The 17,066-nt window shown below is 47.2% G+C and overlaps 1 protein-coding gene across 1 annotated transcript in view; it reads right to left on the bottom strand.

Moving 5' to 3' along the window:
- The window catches only part of gabbr1a (gamma-aminobutyric acid (GABA) B receptor, 1a), a 33,652-nt gene extending 22,172 nt beyond the window's left edge, over positions 1-11,480 (bottom strand). The window contains exons 1-6 of the mRNA XM_080471323.1: positions 11,399-11,480; positions 11,260-11,324; positions 8,942-9,080; positions 8,316-8,501; positions 5,222-5,239; positions 1-47 (exon numbers count right to left, since the gene is read on the bottom strand). The exon at positions 1-47 is cut by the window's left edge and continues 114 nt beyond it. Coding sequence (XP_080327449.1) covers positions 1-47; positions 5,222-5,239; positions 8,316-8,501; positions 8,942-9,080; positions 11,260-11,324; positions 11,399-11,477 — 534 coding nt within the window. The 5' untranslated portion in view covers positions 11,478-11,480. The remainder of the gene's footprint in view (positions 48-5,221; positions 5,240-8,315; positions 8,502-8,941; positions 9,081-11,259; positions 11,325-11,398) is intronic.
- Positions 11,481-17,066: the final 5,586 nt, after the last annotated feature.

The raw sequence follows: 17,066 nt of genomic DNA, 5'->3' as shown, positions 1-17,066 counted from the left end.
GCCGCCGCTCATCGGGAACAGCGCTCCGATGTACAGCTTCTTCTTGCCTGAGGTCGGCCGCGGCCAGGAGAGGAGCAGGAGGACCAGGAGGGTGAGAGACGGCGGGAGGAGCGCTGCACGGCGGCGGCAGCGGCTCCCGCACGGCGCCGGAACCGGCACCGGCTCCGGCATGGTGCGTCCGGCGGCTGCGCTCCCGCACGGCACCGGCTCCGGCTCCGGCTCCGGCTCCGGCATGGTGCGGAACCCCCGCGGAGCTGCGGAGGAGTCAACTCAACACGTGTCCGGCAGCAGTGAGTGTGGATCTAGTTCCTCCTGGACTCGGTACCGAGCGGCTGCGTGGAGCGGATCTCAGGGAGCCGCGCGCCGCGGATGCCGAGCCGCGCGCCTCCGGAGGCACATCAGTCAACTTTCAACCCGCAACTCATCCCCGAGCGGCTTCACGCAGATTCACGCGGCTTCACGCAGATTCGTGCAGATTTATGCAACCAGCGCAGATAAAAATAAAACCAAACTAAAAAAACAAAAACCGATTTGATGGTGAAAATCGCTCCGCGCGTCACGACTTTTACGCACGGAGAAGTCGGAGGCGCGAGTCGCGGCAGAAAATAGAAAAACAAAGAAAACGCAGACTGAAGGTTCGAGGCGGGAGCTGCTGCTACATCTCCCCGCGTTACCGCCACCGAGCTCCCGGTAAATACAACGACTCTACACCGGAGGAGCAGCGCGAGAGCTCTGCGTCTGATCCACTGCAGCACCAGCTGGAGGAGTGGGGAGGGGGGGTGGGGGGTGGGGGGGGTAGAGAGAGAGAGAGAGAGATATAGAGAGAGAGAGAGAGAGAGAGAGAGAGAGAGAGAGAGAGAGAGAGAGAGAGAGAGGGAGGGAGGAGAGAGGAAGGGAGGAGAGAGGGAGGGAGGAGAGAGGAAGGGGGGTAAACTCCCCCTCCCAAGATTTCTAACCAGTTGCTCTTTAAACTTTTCTCTCCCTCTGCTCACTGAAGCTTCTTCCGGTTTTAATCTGACAGGTTGTGTTGATTCAATAAGACACAATCACTTCTTCCTTCATCGACCAACATTTGACTCGATTTGATTCTTTGACTCCGATGTGAGTTGATTTGACTCAATTTGACTCAATTAGGCACAATTTGACTCGATTTGACTCAATCTGAGTTGATTGGACTCGATTTGATACTTTGACCCGATGTGAGTCGATTGGACTCGATTTGACTCCGATGTGACTGGATTGGACTTGAAAATCATTCTGTTACTCCGATGTGATTTGATGTGAGTCAATTGGACGCGATTTGACTTGATGCGAGTCGATTTGATTTGGATGTGAGTCGATTTGATTTGGATGTGAGTCGATTTGATTTGGATGTGAGTCGATTTGACTTGATGTGAGTCGATTGGGCTCGATTTGATTCGATATGATTCGATTTGAGTCGATTGGACTCGATTTGATTCGATGCGAGTCGATTTGATTTGATGTGAGTTGATTGGACTCGATGTGAGTCGATTGGACTCGATTTGATTTGATTGGACTCGATTTGACTCGATTTGACTCGGATGTGAGTCGTGGTTCAGGAATTTGAGAACGGTTCAACAGCTCCAGCAGGAATCACTGAATCGCCCTTTCACACATTAAACAACATCCCAAATGTTCATTCACACACATTAACACATTTCAAACGTCACATCATATTGTTGACAGTAAAATCTTTAAATATTCACCTTCAAGAACAATATTTTGACGATATAAAACGTGAAATTTTTTTAGGTGATTCTATGAATTCAACTTGTTTCTTTGGTTAATTTCCGTTAGTTTCAGACACTTCCACTGATCCACAGGAAGCACACTGGACCAAACCATTGTGCATTTCACACTTTTAACTAAGTACAATGTAGTCAGAGTACTAGTATTTCTACTCAAGTACATATGTTGAGTATTCTTTCCACCTCTGTTTATGGTTCACGTCACATTGTGTTCCGTCGTTTCGTGTTTGAGCTAAAGAACAATCACGTCAGATACGTACTGCGGGGAATGAACCGCCTCAGTGTTTCTCTTGTTTTATATAAAACTGGTCGAATACAGGATCCGACACGTCGGCTCACGTCACCAAACTGGAAAACCGTGACTGTGCAGGACTGAACGACGGGGTCAAAGGTCGAACTGGGTTAAAAAAACAACAACTATCTCATACAGAAGAGAAATGTGACGCAGCTCAGGAGCTCCAGAGGACGGGCATTAGCATTAGCCTTAGCCTTAGCATTAGCCTTAGCATTAGCATTAGCATTAGCGGGTTGAAGTGCCGACTCCAGATCAGTTTGTTTTGTCGTCCAGGTGGAAGGAGTCCACCTGGACTACTGCAGCTCTCGTTTCCTCAACAATCCACCATTATTCTGCCAATATTGTTATTCCAGATTATCTTCTTCCTCTAACATCAGATTATAGAGCATCTTCCTCTTCTAACATCAGATTATAGAGCATAGTCCTCCCCTAACGTCCAGATTATAGAGCATATTCTGTCTCTAACATCAGATTAAAGAGCATCTTCCTCCTCTAACGTCAGATTAGAGCATCTTCCTCTGACATCCAGATTATAGAGCATCTTCCCCTCTAACAGATTATAGAGCATCTTCCTCCTGGTTCGGCTGCAGGTGGTTTGTAATAAGTTGTTCAACAGGAAGGTTTAGCATTTCACTCCTTCAGGGAGAAAAGGTGAATCTGTCTTCCTCCTCCTCCTCCTCTTCCTCCTCCTCCTCGTTGTTGCAGCTCTAATTCTCTAATTGTGCCGTAATGTTGCTGGTGACTTGCTGCGTACGGGTTGTAGGAGCGGCCATTGTTCCTGCAGACTGAATTAAAAAGCTTCTGTAGTTCTGCTGAGGAACCGACGGTTATATAACCTGCTTCATTACCCAGATCTCATTATGGGATGTTAGCTTCTTGTAGCGGCGAGCCGCCTCACTGCTGCTAACAAGCTCTTACAGACGACCCCCCCCCCCCCCCCCCCCCCGCCCTTCCCCTGCCCCCCCACCCCGTGACCCCTCCAACGCAGTGCATCAATTATTCAGCTCTGATCTTTATCTGCTGTTTTCCTCCGTTAGCTTAGCGGCGCGGCGCCGGGGCCACACAGAGTCGAGTTAACAACCCCCGCGGTGGCAAATGCCACACTGCTGGTGGTGGTGATGGTGGTGGGGGGGGTATTACAAAAAGCTGAGTGGCTGTAATGCCTCGGCCGTGTTTGTGGCGTCCCTCAGGGTAACGTCCTAGTTTCCTCCGCCGTGTTAGCGTCTCATCAGTTCACTAGTGGCTACGCGGCGCCTCCTGGACCGTCATGAACTTCTACGACAGCAAGTTTGACTTCGCTGTCCACCGAGGTCGAGGTGACGACGACTCTGGCGCTCTGGAAGAACATCAACACCTTCTAGGACGTCGTCTACGAACGCCGATGCTGATTGTTGAAGCTAAATACACAGGTGGATTGTGGGTAATTCAATTAGTCTCTCTCTCTCTCTCTCTCTTTTAACGCCTTCGGCAGCTCGAGACAAACACCACGAGCCAGGATATTCTTCATCATCATCATCATCATCAAACAGTAGACGAAGCACCAGCATCATATAATCTGTGCAGCAGCAGCGAGGAGCTCTGCAGGCAGGAGAGACGAGCTGCAGAGCGACAGACTCAGAGCAGCGGTGAGATCAACAGGAGAAGGAGAGAAACCCTGCGTATGTTTATCTCGCCGGCGGCACAAGGCGGCGAGCGGCGGCTCACAGATTGATGTTCTCGCCCGGAGAGAATGAACTGAGGCCCAGATGGAAAAGTCCAAAAACCACCCAGATTCTGGGAAACTTGTTCAAAACCTCTCTGGTGCCTCGTTCAGCTCTTCGGCCTCTTTCTGATGGTGAAACGCCGCCGCCGCCGCCACCGCCACCGCCACCGCCGCACCGCCACCGCCACCGCCACCGCCACCGCCACCGCCACCGAGGGGTCAGCGAAGGGTCAGACCACCAGCAGCAAATACACCTTCAAGTATCCATGGATACGTGCAAAACTCCTGACTGATCATATCAGTTCCAAATATCTTCACTGAAAACGAGATTAAAACACAAACTAAAATAAAATAATAACATGGAATTAAAATAAAGAGCTGTTTCTAATGTTTTGGTCGATTGAGGTTTTAACTGTTGTGGGAGAAGCACCTATTGCACGCACACACACACGAACAGAGGCGCAGCGTGGAGCACGAGCTGGGTATTAACCTTTGTCCTGCTGAGGAGGAGGAAGAGGAGGAAGAAGAAGAGGAGGGTGGTGGTGCTCATGGAACAGCAACTGAAGAAGCAGAAGCAGGTGGGCTCTCACACACACACAACCCCCCCCCCCCCCCCCCCACACACACACACACGCACGCACCTCTGCTTCCCCCTGCTGGCCACATCTCTGCACTGCATCTCATTGGACGAGGTCTGCAGATCTAAAACCTTTGAGAAATCTTCATTTCAATCTGAGAGGAGCTTCAGCCGAACACTTTGAGTGATGTTGAAGCGAGGAAAAAAACCCCGCAAAGAATTACTGAATAAATTATTCAAGTTGCTGTAAGAAATGAGGATGAATTCCAACACTGCCCCCTAGTGGCAGAACCTTGATTTTCTCTTAAATAAATCCAAAAAATGAGAAAAGTCGCTGCTGTCATGAAGAAATATTCTGTCTTTATCATTTTGAATTCTCATATTTTGATAACCTAAATGTTTCCGGGACCACAAACAGAAAAAAGTTCCACATTAATTTTGACATCACCGTTCTCACTTCAGGTTTCAAATATCTACTTTTAGAAATGTGCCAGAAAATAAAGTCAGGAAATGATTATAAAAAGTTTATTTCTGATCTTTTTTATTTCTATCTGTTTATTTTAATAACAGAGGTGGAGTAATACTTTACTTGAGTATAAAATAATAATGAAGACTAGTTTTAAAACACTATAGCATAGCTTGTTGCCATGGTTACAGCAGCCTCAATACCTAAATACATCTTGAAATTGATTTAAATAAGAAATGTGATTACTTGAGTGAGAATCAGAGAGTACTCAGATTTATGTGAAAGTACTGGAGAAAAGTTACTCTGAGGGTGTGTGTGTGTGTGTGTGTGTGTGTGTGTGTGTGTGTGTGTGTGTGTGTGTGTGTGTGTGTGTGTGTGTGTGTGTGTGTGTGTGTGTGTGTGTTTTTCTTACCTGTGTAGTTCCTGTCGTCTGGTCAGAGGCACAAAAGAAAAAGAAAAGAAGTCAAACAGTGATGCAGTTCTGAGAGAGTCCAGCAGGGGGCAGCACAACAGTTCTGATGAGTTCTGGAACAGTTTGGTGACGTGGTGAGGGTCAGAAACTGATCTCAGCTGATCCTCGTGAAACTCAACATTTGCTTTATTTATTTTTATTTTAACATTTTTATTAATACATTTTTCTTTTTTCCCGCCTCCAATAATATCTCCTCCTTCCTCTCTGTCCATACCACCGTTGCCATGGCAACGTCAGCGGTCTCCATGACGACTCTCGGGCTGTTTCACTGATTTAGTTTCATCTCTTTTGTTCTCCATGAAACTCTGAATGCTCGAGGACAGTGAACGCACCATCTGCTGCTCCCAACCTTCGGAAACTTTTCAGACACAAACGAGCCGGACAGTCTGCAGTCGTCATAGTAACGCTGATCTCTTCAGGTTTTCTATTTCCTCTTTATTCTACTTTATTATCTTCATGGATTCAAATGGAACATTCAGTCACGGAAATGAGTTGTTAGAAGCAGTATTGTTATTGTTACTAGTTTTATTACTAGTGGTAGTATGAATACAATTAGTAGTATTATTACTAGTATCATTACTATTAGCAGTAGTATTACCATTAGCATCATTAGCATTATCATCAGTGGCGGCTGGTGATGAATAGCTGAGGTGGGGCTCTTCATGATAATAACTTTATTCACATACAGGACATTTTTTTTAGGTTGAGAGAGCCCCCTAGTGGTGAAACTATATAGTTATTTTAAACAGCTAGTGAATACACAGCCCCCTAGTGGTGAAACTGTATAGTTCTTTTAAACAGCTAGTGAATATAGAGCCCCCTAGTGGTGAAACTGTAACGTTCTTTTAAACAGCTAGTGAATATAGAGCCCCCTAGTGGTGAAACTTTATAGTTCTTTTAAACAGCTAGTGAATAGAGAGCCCCCTAGTGGTGAAATAGTATAGTTCTTTTAAACAGCTAGTGAATAGAGAGCCCCCTAGTGGTGTAATAGTATAGTTCTTTTAAACAGCTAGTGAATAGAGAGCCCCCTAGTGGTGAAATAGTATAGTTCTTTTAAACAGCTAGTGAATAGAGAGCCCCCTAGTGGTGAAATAGTATAGTTCTTTTAAACAGCTCGTGAATAGAGAGCCCCCTAGTGGTGAAACTGTATAGTTCTTTTAAACAGCTAGTGAATATAGAGCCCCCTAGTGGTGTAACAGTATAGTTCTTTTAAACAGCTAGTGAATAGAGAGCCTTATTAAGACTCTTTTATTAACATATTTGAAAACAAAAACAAGCAGAAGCTTCATTAGTCCCTTCTAGAAAATGAATGTGTTTTGTTGCTGGTTTACTTGAAATGATAGTTAGTGTGAGTTTAGAGAAAACAAAAGGTTTATCAGGTATATTGTCAAACAACATCAATTCATCTTTCAAAGGATTTTAGAATGTTTTGAAAGAAACTTTAAAAAGACTTAATAAACCTTTTTTATTTAACATTTATAAACATTAACAAACCTTGACACATTTGCAAAATTCTGAACACATTTCTGTTTGTGTGAATTTAAAAAAAACTATACTGGAGAACGTTGAACCTGACCTGCAGCTTTTCAGTCAGAATTTCTTCTATCAAACGAGTAAATTAGAAGAGATGTGACGGAGTTAATAATCAGAGAATCACCGCTTGTTGACTTCATCTCAACGTCTCGTAGAAACACACGAGAACAAACCAGAACTGAATTTAAGCCAATCACAGAGCAGCTCTGAGATTTAAATGTTTGATTTCATTTCAGTCGCTCATAATGATCATTACTATTTATTAATGTATTTAATTACAATTCTTTCTGCTTTTTGCTTCCAGTGGGCGGCGCCATGGCGCCCTCTACTGGCCAGCCACCACTTCTGACCCTCATTATTATTAGTAGTATTATAATAAGTTATAACTATGAATCCGCTCTGAACGCAAGAATCACTGTTCGAAGTTATTTGATCTAAATTAATGTGATTACATCAATGAATAGAATCATTTTAGTGGGTTGTGATTAATGTAGTTAGTACAGCTATCGTTGATCCATTGATTGGTTAACTGATCAATCATTAATTGATTCATTGATCGATTATTGATTGATCATTTTCCTTCAGTCCAGATTTGCATTTGTAACAAATTCTTTAATTTGATTTGAATCAATTAGTACTGAAAATGAATCCTAATGATTATTATTAACATTCTAATTTGTATTAGAATTGTAACCCTACAATTCTTATTTTTTCTTTTCAGTATTGCATCTTATTCTTTCATCTTATTGATCTATTTAGTGTTGGACAGATCCGGTGTTTAATATATTTAGTGTTGAACAGTAATGGTCCAGTGTTTAATGTATTTTAATGTATTTTAATGTGTTTAGTGAACAGAATCAATCCAGTTTGATGGAGACTAAACACGTCTCTGCTCGTCTCATTCTGGACTCTTCACATTTTTTTCTGCCAACAGCTGACCGCTCTGGATCTCTCCTCTGATTGGCTGGATCATTAGTTGCCTAGCAACCGGCTGCCACAGTTGGGACAGCAGGTGTTTGCGATTATGGTCTGTAAACCTCCTGTTCCATGTTTCTGCTGCACATCTCATCACATCAATAATCTCCACTACTGGTCAATTGTTATTTCACTGATAAATCATCAGTGTGGAGCAGAACTACGATCCAGTACCAGAGGCAGTGAAACAGCCCCTGTAGCTAAAGGCAGAACAATGTCTTCCAGTACCAGAGGCAGCGTGGAACAGAACTACACTCTAGTACAGAGGCAGAGTGGAGCAGAACTCCGATCCAGTACCATAGGCAGTGTGGAGAAAACCTGCGTTCCAGTACCAGAGACAGTGTAGAGAGGAACTATGATCCAGTACCATAGGCAGCGTGGAGGAAAACATTGTTCCAGTACCAGAGGCAGTGTGGAGAGGAACTATGACCCAGTACCATAGGCAATGTGGAGGAAAACTGTGTTCAGTACCAGAGGCAGTGTAGAGAGGAACTATGATCCAGTACCAGAGGCAGCAGATACTCACACAGGCAGGTGGGTTTGGGGGCATCCCACTTGCCCAGCTTGGTGCAGTGGCTGATGTTCCTGCCCTCCAGGATGAAGCCGGCGTGGCAGCTGTAATGGAGGACGCTTCCTTCCACCGGCGGTCCGGGAGGCTTCGCCGTCACCCGCCCGTTCTCCAGGGACGTCCAGACCCGCGGACACAGCAGCACTGCAAGCACAGACACCACCGCATGTAGTTCAGAGCACAGACATCACCGCATGTAGCTCAGAGCACAGACACAAAAAAATCAATAAACAGATAAAATGAATTAGTATTTGATAAATAAAATATTTGACAGTTTCACAGTGAAGTAACAATCCTGAATAAGAAGCTGAATCGTTCTGGTCAACAGAACAACTCAGGATTTATTGTCCCACCCACTATAGCCTCTGTTAGCGTTAGCATTACCACAGGTGCTGTCTGTAGCTGCTGTTAGCATTAGCATTAGCACAGCTGCTGTCCGTCTGCCTCACCCATTATAGCCTCTTTAGCATCTACATCTAGACACTCCTGAAGTGTTGGGAATTGTGAATTAATAAAAGTTTCTGAAGGACAGAAGGAGGAGGAGGAGGAGTGATGATGAAAAAAGAAAAAGAGGACTGTCTTACAGCATCTGCTGTGTTGCATCATGTCCGTCCAGGTTCCGTTTGGTAAACATTTTCTGACCTTCGGCCCGACGATCACACGGTTCCCTCTGCAGATGTACTCGATCTCATAATCCACCGGCAGGATCTGAACACTCCGGATCTACGAGGAGGAGGAGGAGGAGGAGGAGGAGGAGGAGGAGGATGAAGAGGAGGAGGAGGAGAACAAGGATGAGGCCGATGATACATATATATTTATAGGCCGTTTCTCAATTCCAAGTATGTAAGTACATACTGGCATACTTCCGAGTACGTACTATCAAGGATGTTTGGACTTTTGGAATTTCTTGCCAAATGCATTATGGGTAATTTGGCTACTCAAGTCCACACAAGTTCAGTCTTGATAGATCCTTGATAATGTACTCCGCGTACTTCATGCATACTCTGCGAGACCTGCCATACTTTGAATTGGATCAGTACTTGGTCTCCAACTGATGACGTTTCATGAGTATGCCAGAACGCAAGTAGAGACGAGTAGAGACGAGTAGAGACGAGTAGAGACGAGTACGCATGTCGAGAAGCAGCCGGTCTTTGTCATGAAGATCTAAACTGAGTTTAGGTGCTTCCTGGTTCCTCCAGACGTTTCTGCAGCTTCACAAGAATCCAGATCTTATATGGACTCACATGGTCTGTAGAAGGTCTCACTGTAGACCTCCGAGATGGGATGATCTCCAGGCACAAACCTGTAGAAGGTCCAGAGAACTTCCTGCTGCTCTGAAGGTCCCAGTTAGCTCAGTGGAAGAAGTTCAGAACCAGCAGGACTCTTCTGGACCCAGACGTATAAACTGAGCCACCGGGAGAGAAGGACCTCGGTCAGGGACCTGAAGAACCTGAGGGTTCCTCTGTCGGAGCTACAGAACTCCTCTATGGAGAGACGTGACCCTTCCAGAAGGAATCCACCAAAGCCTGGTTGGTCCAGTGAAAGACTCCGGGCAGCTCGTCTAGAGATTCACAAAAACCACCTGGTGGAGGCAGCATCATGCAGCACCAGGACAATACATCCCTATGGTGAAGCATGGTGGAGGCAGCATCATGCTTCACCAGGACAATACATCCCTATGTTACAGCATGGTGGAAGCAGCATCATGCAGCACCAGGACAATACATCCCTATGTTGAAGCATGGTGGACGCAGCATCATGCAGCACCAGGACAATACATCCCTATGGTGAAGCATGGTGGAGGCAGCATCATGCATCACCAGGACAATACATCCCTATGGTGAAACATGGTGGAGGCAGCATCATGCTTCACCAGGACAATACATCCCTATGGTGAAGCATGGTGGAGGCAGCATCATGCAGCACCAGGACAATACATCCCTATGTTGAAGCATGGTGGAGGCAGCATCATGCAGCACCAGGACAATACATCCCTATGGTGAAGCATGGTGGAGGCAGCATCATGCAGCACCAGGACAATACATCCCTATGTTGAAACATGGTGGAGGCAGCATCATGCAGCACCAGGACAATACATCCCTATGTTGAAGCATGGTGGAGGCAGCATCATGCAGCACCAGGACAATACATCCCTATGGTGAAGCATGGTGGAGGCAGCATCATGCAGCACCAGGACAATACATCCCTATGTTGAAGCATGGTGGAGGCAGCATCATGCAGCACCAGGACAATACATCCGTATGGTGAAGCATGGTGGAGGCAGCATCATGCTTCACCAGGACAATACATCCGTATGGTGAAGCATGGTGGAGGCAGCATCATGCTTCACCAGGACAATACATCCATATGGTGAAGCATGGTATCCATGGACTCTAAACTGTCCAGAGAGGAGGGACGAGGCCTGGAGGGTAACTCTTGGTACCTCCTGGGTCAAAGGTCATGGGTGTTAAACCTTCAATAAGGGTCAGCATCTCCTGTGGCTCAGGCACCACCCCTTTTCCTCCAGCAACCAATCAGTGCAGAGCACAGCTGGGTGCCAGTGATTAGCTGAGAGCAGGCTAATTGACAGGTCAAAATCATGTAGCCATATAGCATTAGCATGACTGAGCCAGGCACAGCGGCTCAAACAGGGAGCATTAGCATTAGCATTAGCATTATCAATTAGCATTGCTTGATCATTGTGATGAAGCTTTAGAGTCACTAAAGTGAAACTAATTTCATTATATCTGCATGAAAGCAGTAGGTTGTCTATCAATCAAAATGTTAGCGGTTCAATTCCCATCTGTTTATGTGTGAAACACTGAACCTCCGCTCCCCCCCCCCCCCCCCCCCCCCCCTCCGCCCCCCCGCCCTCAGGTGATGTGCCCTCCGGAGGTCGAACCTGCTCCTGGGTAAGGCCTCGGTAGCGGATCCCTCCGTCCCTCGGAGGCCGGATGATGGCGCATCCTGACGAGAAGAGCAGCAGGATTAGATTACAGAGATTTTCTGAGTCACGGTTGAGCACCTCAGACAGAAATTACCTCCCGTCGATGAATTATGGATCGGAACGACGAGGGAGGGCAGAGCGTGAAGGACGACGAGGAACAGGAGTCGCTCCATCACTGGCCTGGAAGAGAAGAGCCACAAAGATCAGAGCGAGACGGAGATCAGTCTAATCCACGTTTCTTCACCTTCAGATCAAAACAGCCACAGATTACACATCTGAACATTCACAGCTCCAATGCAGCGTCGCTTGCGCAGATCTACTGGTCATGTGACAAGACTCAGTACTCTGATGTCCTGCATGTATACAAATGAATTAATCCCGTTTCTTTTGGTGTCTTGCATTGGAGCTCGGCGTTAACGCGGCGTTAACACCACATCCATGGTGTCAGCACGGCGTCAGCACGGCGTCAGCACGGCGTCTACACAACGTCAACACAGCGTCAGCATGACGCCAACATGGCGTCAACAGGGCATCAACATGGTGTCAACATGTCAGCATGGCGTCAACACAGCATTAACATGGCATCAACATGGTGCTAACACAACATCCATGGCATCAACACGACGTCAGCATGGCGTTAACACGATCAGCACGGTGTCAGCATAGCTTCTACACAACGTCAACACATCAGCATGGCGTCAACACGGCATTAACATGGCGTCAAAACGGCGTCAACACAGCATCAACGCGACGTCACCATGACGTCATCAACACAGCATCAACACGGCGTTAAACACGTGAACACCAGATGAACGATGTCAGACGTGACACGCTAAGATGCTAAGACTGGTTTGCACCATGTTAGCATGTGGAGTTGGTCTGCAGTAATCTGGAGTAGATTACCAGATTACCAATGAGCAGAATCACATCTTTCCCAATAAAAGTCAAAGCAACAGAAGAAAACAGATGTAAAAGGGGCTATGCTAATTAGCATACCCAAAGTCAAAAGAACAACAAATCCCATGAGCCTTAGAGCCTGCAGCGCTGGGACACACACACACACACACACACACACACACACACACACACACACACACACACACACACACACACACACACACACACACACACACACACTATATATATATAGCAGCTCATTTGCAGCTCTGAATAATAAATGTCAATTTATGAGGCCGTCACATAAACATAAACACTCATACACTCATGCCTAATAATGCAGGGAGCATGTGTGTGTGTGTGTGTGCGTGTGTGTGTGTGTGTGTGTGTGTGTGTGTGTGTATGTGTGTGTGTGTGTGTGTAGACAGATGGTAGCGAGGCTCGTAAAGACAGACAAACTCTGCTGGATACTTCATTAGCATCATCCAGTGTATTTTTAGAGTTCACTGATAACAAGCATGCAGGAGGTAGCTGCTCTGTGTGTGTGTGTGTGTGTGTGTGTGTGTGTGTGTGTGTGTGTGTGTGTGTGTGTGTGTGTGTGTGTGTGTGTGTGTGTGTGTGTCCTGAGTGCGGAGCCCAGCAGGACTCATTAATACCAGCGATCGCACACTGAGCGAGCTAGCGGCTAACTTTAAAACCAAACTGGAACGTCTTCAAACACGAAGCTTTTCTTTCCGCTTCCGTCCAACGATGGAAAAAAAACGACAAAGACTGCTCATGAAGCAATAAGACGATGGTTGAAGCACCGAGCAGCTACTCTGAGACAGACTCACTGTCTCAAGGAATAAACGACTCCTTGCGCCAGGCTAACGGTTTTCATTGACCTCCAGTCTTTGTGCTACGCTAGGCTAACACGCTATCAAAGGTACGATGTTTCCAGATCGTGAGAAAACATCCATCCCATCTTCTGTTCGCCAGGTCAGTCATTTTGAAGACATGTTCTATTACGAGAATTCAAAATGACTGTTAGCTGGGTAGCAGCAGCAGGTGGTTTAGCCTTGTAATACCACGTTCGACCACAAGATGGTGCAGTTTGTCACCGGAAATCCTGCTTTGTTCTCAGAAACCAGCAGGACAAAAGGGGCATTACATCAATCCTACATACTGCTCGTTTAAGTCTCAGGCCCCGCCCACACGACAGCACCGTTTCATGTAACCATGGTTTTTTTGTCCGATTATTCGACGTTTTAGGAGTTTGAAAAAAACATTTTTAAATTTTTTTTTTAAACGAGTTCCAGAATTTCCGGATTTCCAGAGTTCCGTAATTAGAAAACTCCGCCTCGGCTTTGACGTGTGGACAGACAAGACGCACATTAGCTGAAAACGATGATGTCAAGGCCCCGCCTCTCGACCTATAACCCCGCCTCCCTCTCCGTGATGTCACTGAACACCAACATGGCGGACTACCTGCTCCAGGTGGCGCTGCAAGAGCTGCTGATGCTCGTCACTTTAATAAGGACACATGATGGATTTGTCCAATAGTAGGATTTTTTTTTCATGTTCTGTCTTCTTTATCTTTGGTGCATTTCTTTGGCTGCGTTACAGCTCCACCTATAGGCCTGGCATGTGTACTACATCGTTTTGAGTAATTTTTCTGGCGCCGTGTGGACGGGAAGTAGTAGTCTCCACTGAGTTCCAGCCTTTGTGCTAAATCCTGACCCGTCTCCGTATTAAAGGTACAAATATTTCAAATATTTGCTTGAAGTACGAACAAATGACCAAAGATGAAGTAAAACCAGTTAGATGATGAATGTTATTGTGCTCCAGTGTACCAACGTCTACCACCAGGTGGTGCAGTGAGTCATGCCGTGACTTTTCAAAACCGTCCTGTTTTAACAAACTTCATGTTATCAACATAAAATGTTTAAAGAAGACATCCCTTTTAGCCTGAATTAAAACCCGACTATTGATAGTACATTGTGTATTTACATATCATCACATTAATGTGTTTGTTCACATTATAACTTTTGAAGGAATTCCAAAAGAAATCTATGTATATTTTTTAAGTTAGCTTGCCGTTAAATTAACACATAAAGTTCATTAAAGTGACGTTCTGATTGTTGTTTGGTTTATTTCACGTTACCTCAGAAGTGAAAACTAACTCTGAGGTAATGCCACTGTTTCTTCCTCTCTTGTTCGATTCTGTTAATCTGACTCACTACACCCACTGCTGGTGGAAAGTGGTATTACAAAGCTCGTCACATTTCAGTTAATTTTTCATTCTTTAAGAAAATCTTACTTTTGATACAGAGGGCTAGCCTAGCGTAGCACTAAGACTTTAGTCTTTAGTCTTAGTGCTACGCTAGGCTAGCCCTCTGTATCAAAAGTAAACTGGTCAATGTAAACTGTTAGCTTGAACTGAAGAAAAAAAAAATTATGTCATGACAAGTTTGCCCAATAGGTGGCAGCAGTGAGCCCTGCTCATAATTCTGAACACGTGAGAACATGTTTCCTAACATGGCTCTATACACGTTAGTAAAGTGGTTTTACTGGGCTGGGTGACTTCAGGCTAGCAGGCCAGCAAGCTAGTCAGCCAGCGGGCTAACAGGCTAGTTGGCCAACGGGCTAACAGTCTAGTCGGCCAGCAGGCTAACAGGCTAGTCGGCCAATGGGCTAACAGGCTAGTCGGCAAACGGGCTAACAGGCTAGTTGGCCAGCGGGCTAACAGGCTAGATGGCCAGCGGGCTAACAGGCTAGTCGGCCAGCAGGCTAACAGGCTAGTTGGCCAGCGGGCTAACAGGCTAGTCGGCCAGCAGGCTAACAGGCTAGTCGACCAACGGGCTAACAGGCTAGTTGGCCAGTGGGCTAACAGGATAGTTGGCCAGCGGGCTAGCATGCTAATCTGTAAAACATTCCACAAACAGTTCTGGATAGAAAATGTGACTTATTGTAACTGCGATATCAAGATCTAGATTTAGCCTAGCTTAGCATGAAGACCAGGAGTCAATAATGACGGCGACTATGAGCCAGGAACATCTCACAGACGTCAAGATATTTTCTAAATGTGCAGTAACGATACGGGTGTAATGACACGTGTGTCCATTAGGTGGCAGAAGTATCGCAAAGCGTTGTCACTTGTCACCGATTCAGAACTACAAACGACAGCTGGAGACACTCATTGCGCCCCCTATTGGCTCAAACCACTGCACCCCCTGCTGGAACAAACCACTGCACCTCCTGCTGGAACAAACCACTGCACCCCCTGATGGAACAAACCACTGCACCCCCTGCTGGAACAAAGTGAAGTTGCAGGCCCGAGCTGCCGAGCTGGTTCGCTGGTAGCGTTCTAGTTCTCTGAAACATAAAGAACTGTAACTTTAAGAATAAATAAATCTCTCATGTTAAACTATTTATGGAGAATCTGAAGGTTTGGTCGACAAGAAAAACTGACAGGGGCAGAACAGACAGTGGGGCAGAACAGATGGGGGTAGAACAGACGGTAGGGCAGAACAGGCAGTAGGGCAGAACAGATGGGGGTAGAACAGACAGTGGGGCAGAACAGACAGAGGGCAGAACAGATGGGGGCAGAACAGACAGAGGGCAGAACAGACAGTAGGGCAGAACAGACAGTAGGGCACAACAGACAGTGGGGCAGAACAGATGGGGGCAGAACAGACAGAGGGAAGAACAGATGGAGGCAGAACAGACAGTAGGGCACAACAGATGGGGGCAGAACAGACAGTGGGGGCAGAACAGATGGGGGCAGAACAGACAGAGGGCAGAACAGATGGGGGCAGAACAGACAGTAGGGCACAACAGATGGGGCAGAACAGACAGAGGGCAGAACAGATGGGCACAGAACAGACAGTGGGGCAGAACAGACAGAGGGCAGAACAGATGGAGGCAGAACAGACAGTGGGGCAGAACAGATGGGGGCAGAACAGACAGTGGGGCAGAACAGATGGGGGCAGAACAGACAGAGGGCAGAACAGATGGGGGCAGAACAGACAGTGGGGCAGAACAGATGGGGGCAGAACAGATGGGGGCAGAACAGACAGTGGGACAGAATGGACAATGGGGCAGAAGAGACGGTGGGGCAGAATGGACAGAGGGCTGAACAGATGGGGGCAGAATAAGAGGATCTGGGGCATCAGCACCATGGACAGAGAATCACAGATCCACCTGGAAAGGCTCGTGCACGAGCACACTCAAGTGTCCTCTTCCGTGTGTGTGTGTGTGTGTGTGTGTGTGTGTGTGTGTGTGTGTGTGTGTGTGTGTGTGTGTCAGATGCTGCATTTCGCGCACGGCTGAGCGTGAACCCGCAGAGGTGCGCGGGTCACGCAGGCGCCACCAGCCGCCCGTCCGCCGCGTCCCGGGGAGAGAGAGCGGGGAGAGAGACCCCCTCGGCCCGGGGAGCGGCGGCTCGGTGACGGCCTCCAAACAGGCCGTCACCGAGCCGCCGCTCAGGCGGAGGAACGGAGCCGGAGGCTGCGTGCGCGCAGAGCAGCCGCTCAGTCCTCACGGAGAGGAAGACCAGAGAAAAACAGGATGAACTGAACCGTCCGGAGCCGCACGAGCAGGTACTCACTGTGTGTGTGTGTGTGTGTGTGTGTGAGTGTGTCCGCGGCTCGGTTCAGGTCCAAATCCGCATCCTCCGCCGCTGGACGCAAAGATGGCTGAGCGGCTCCGGCAGGACTCGGGACCAGGACTCGAGATGGAAGACCAGGACTCGAGATGGAGGACCAGGACTCGGGATGGTGGACCAGGACTCAGCTCCGGCAGAACGCGGCTCCGGCAGGTCCCGTTTCAGACCGATCTGCTCCGCATCACCGCGGCGGAGGAGCAAAACACACATCCAGAGGAGC

This window comes from Lipophrys pholis (assembly GCF_963383615.2).
Source record: "Lipophrys pholis genome assembly, chromosome: 9".
NCBI lineage: Eukaryota > Metazoa > Chordata > Actinopteri > Blenniiformes > Blenniidae > Lipophrys > Lipophrys pholis.
The sequence above is the reverse complement of the archived record's forward strand: the minus strand, read 5'-3'. Positions and strand labels throughout refer to the sequence as shown.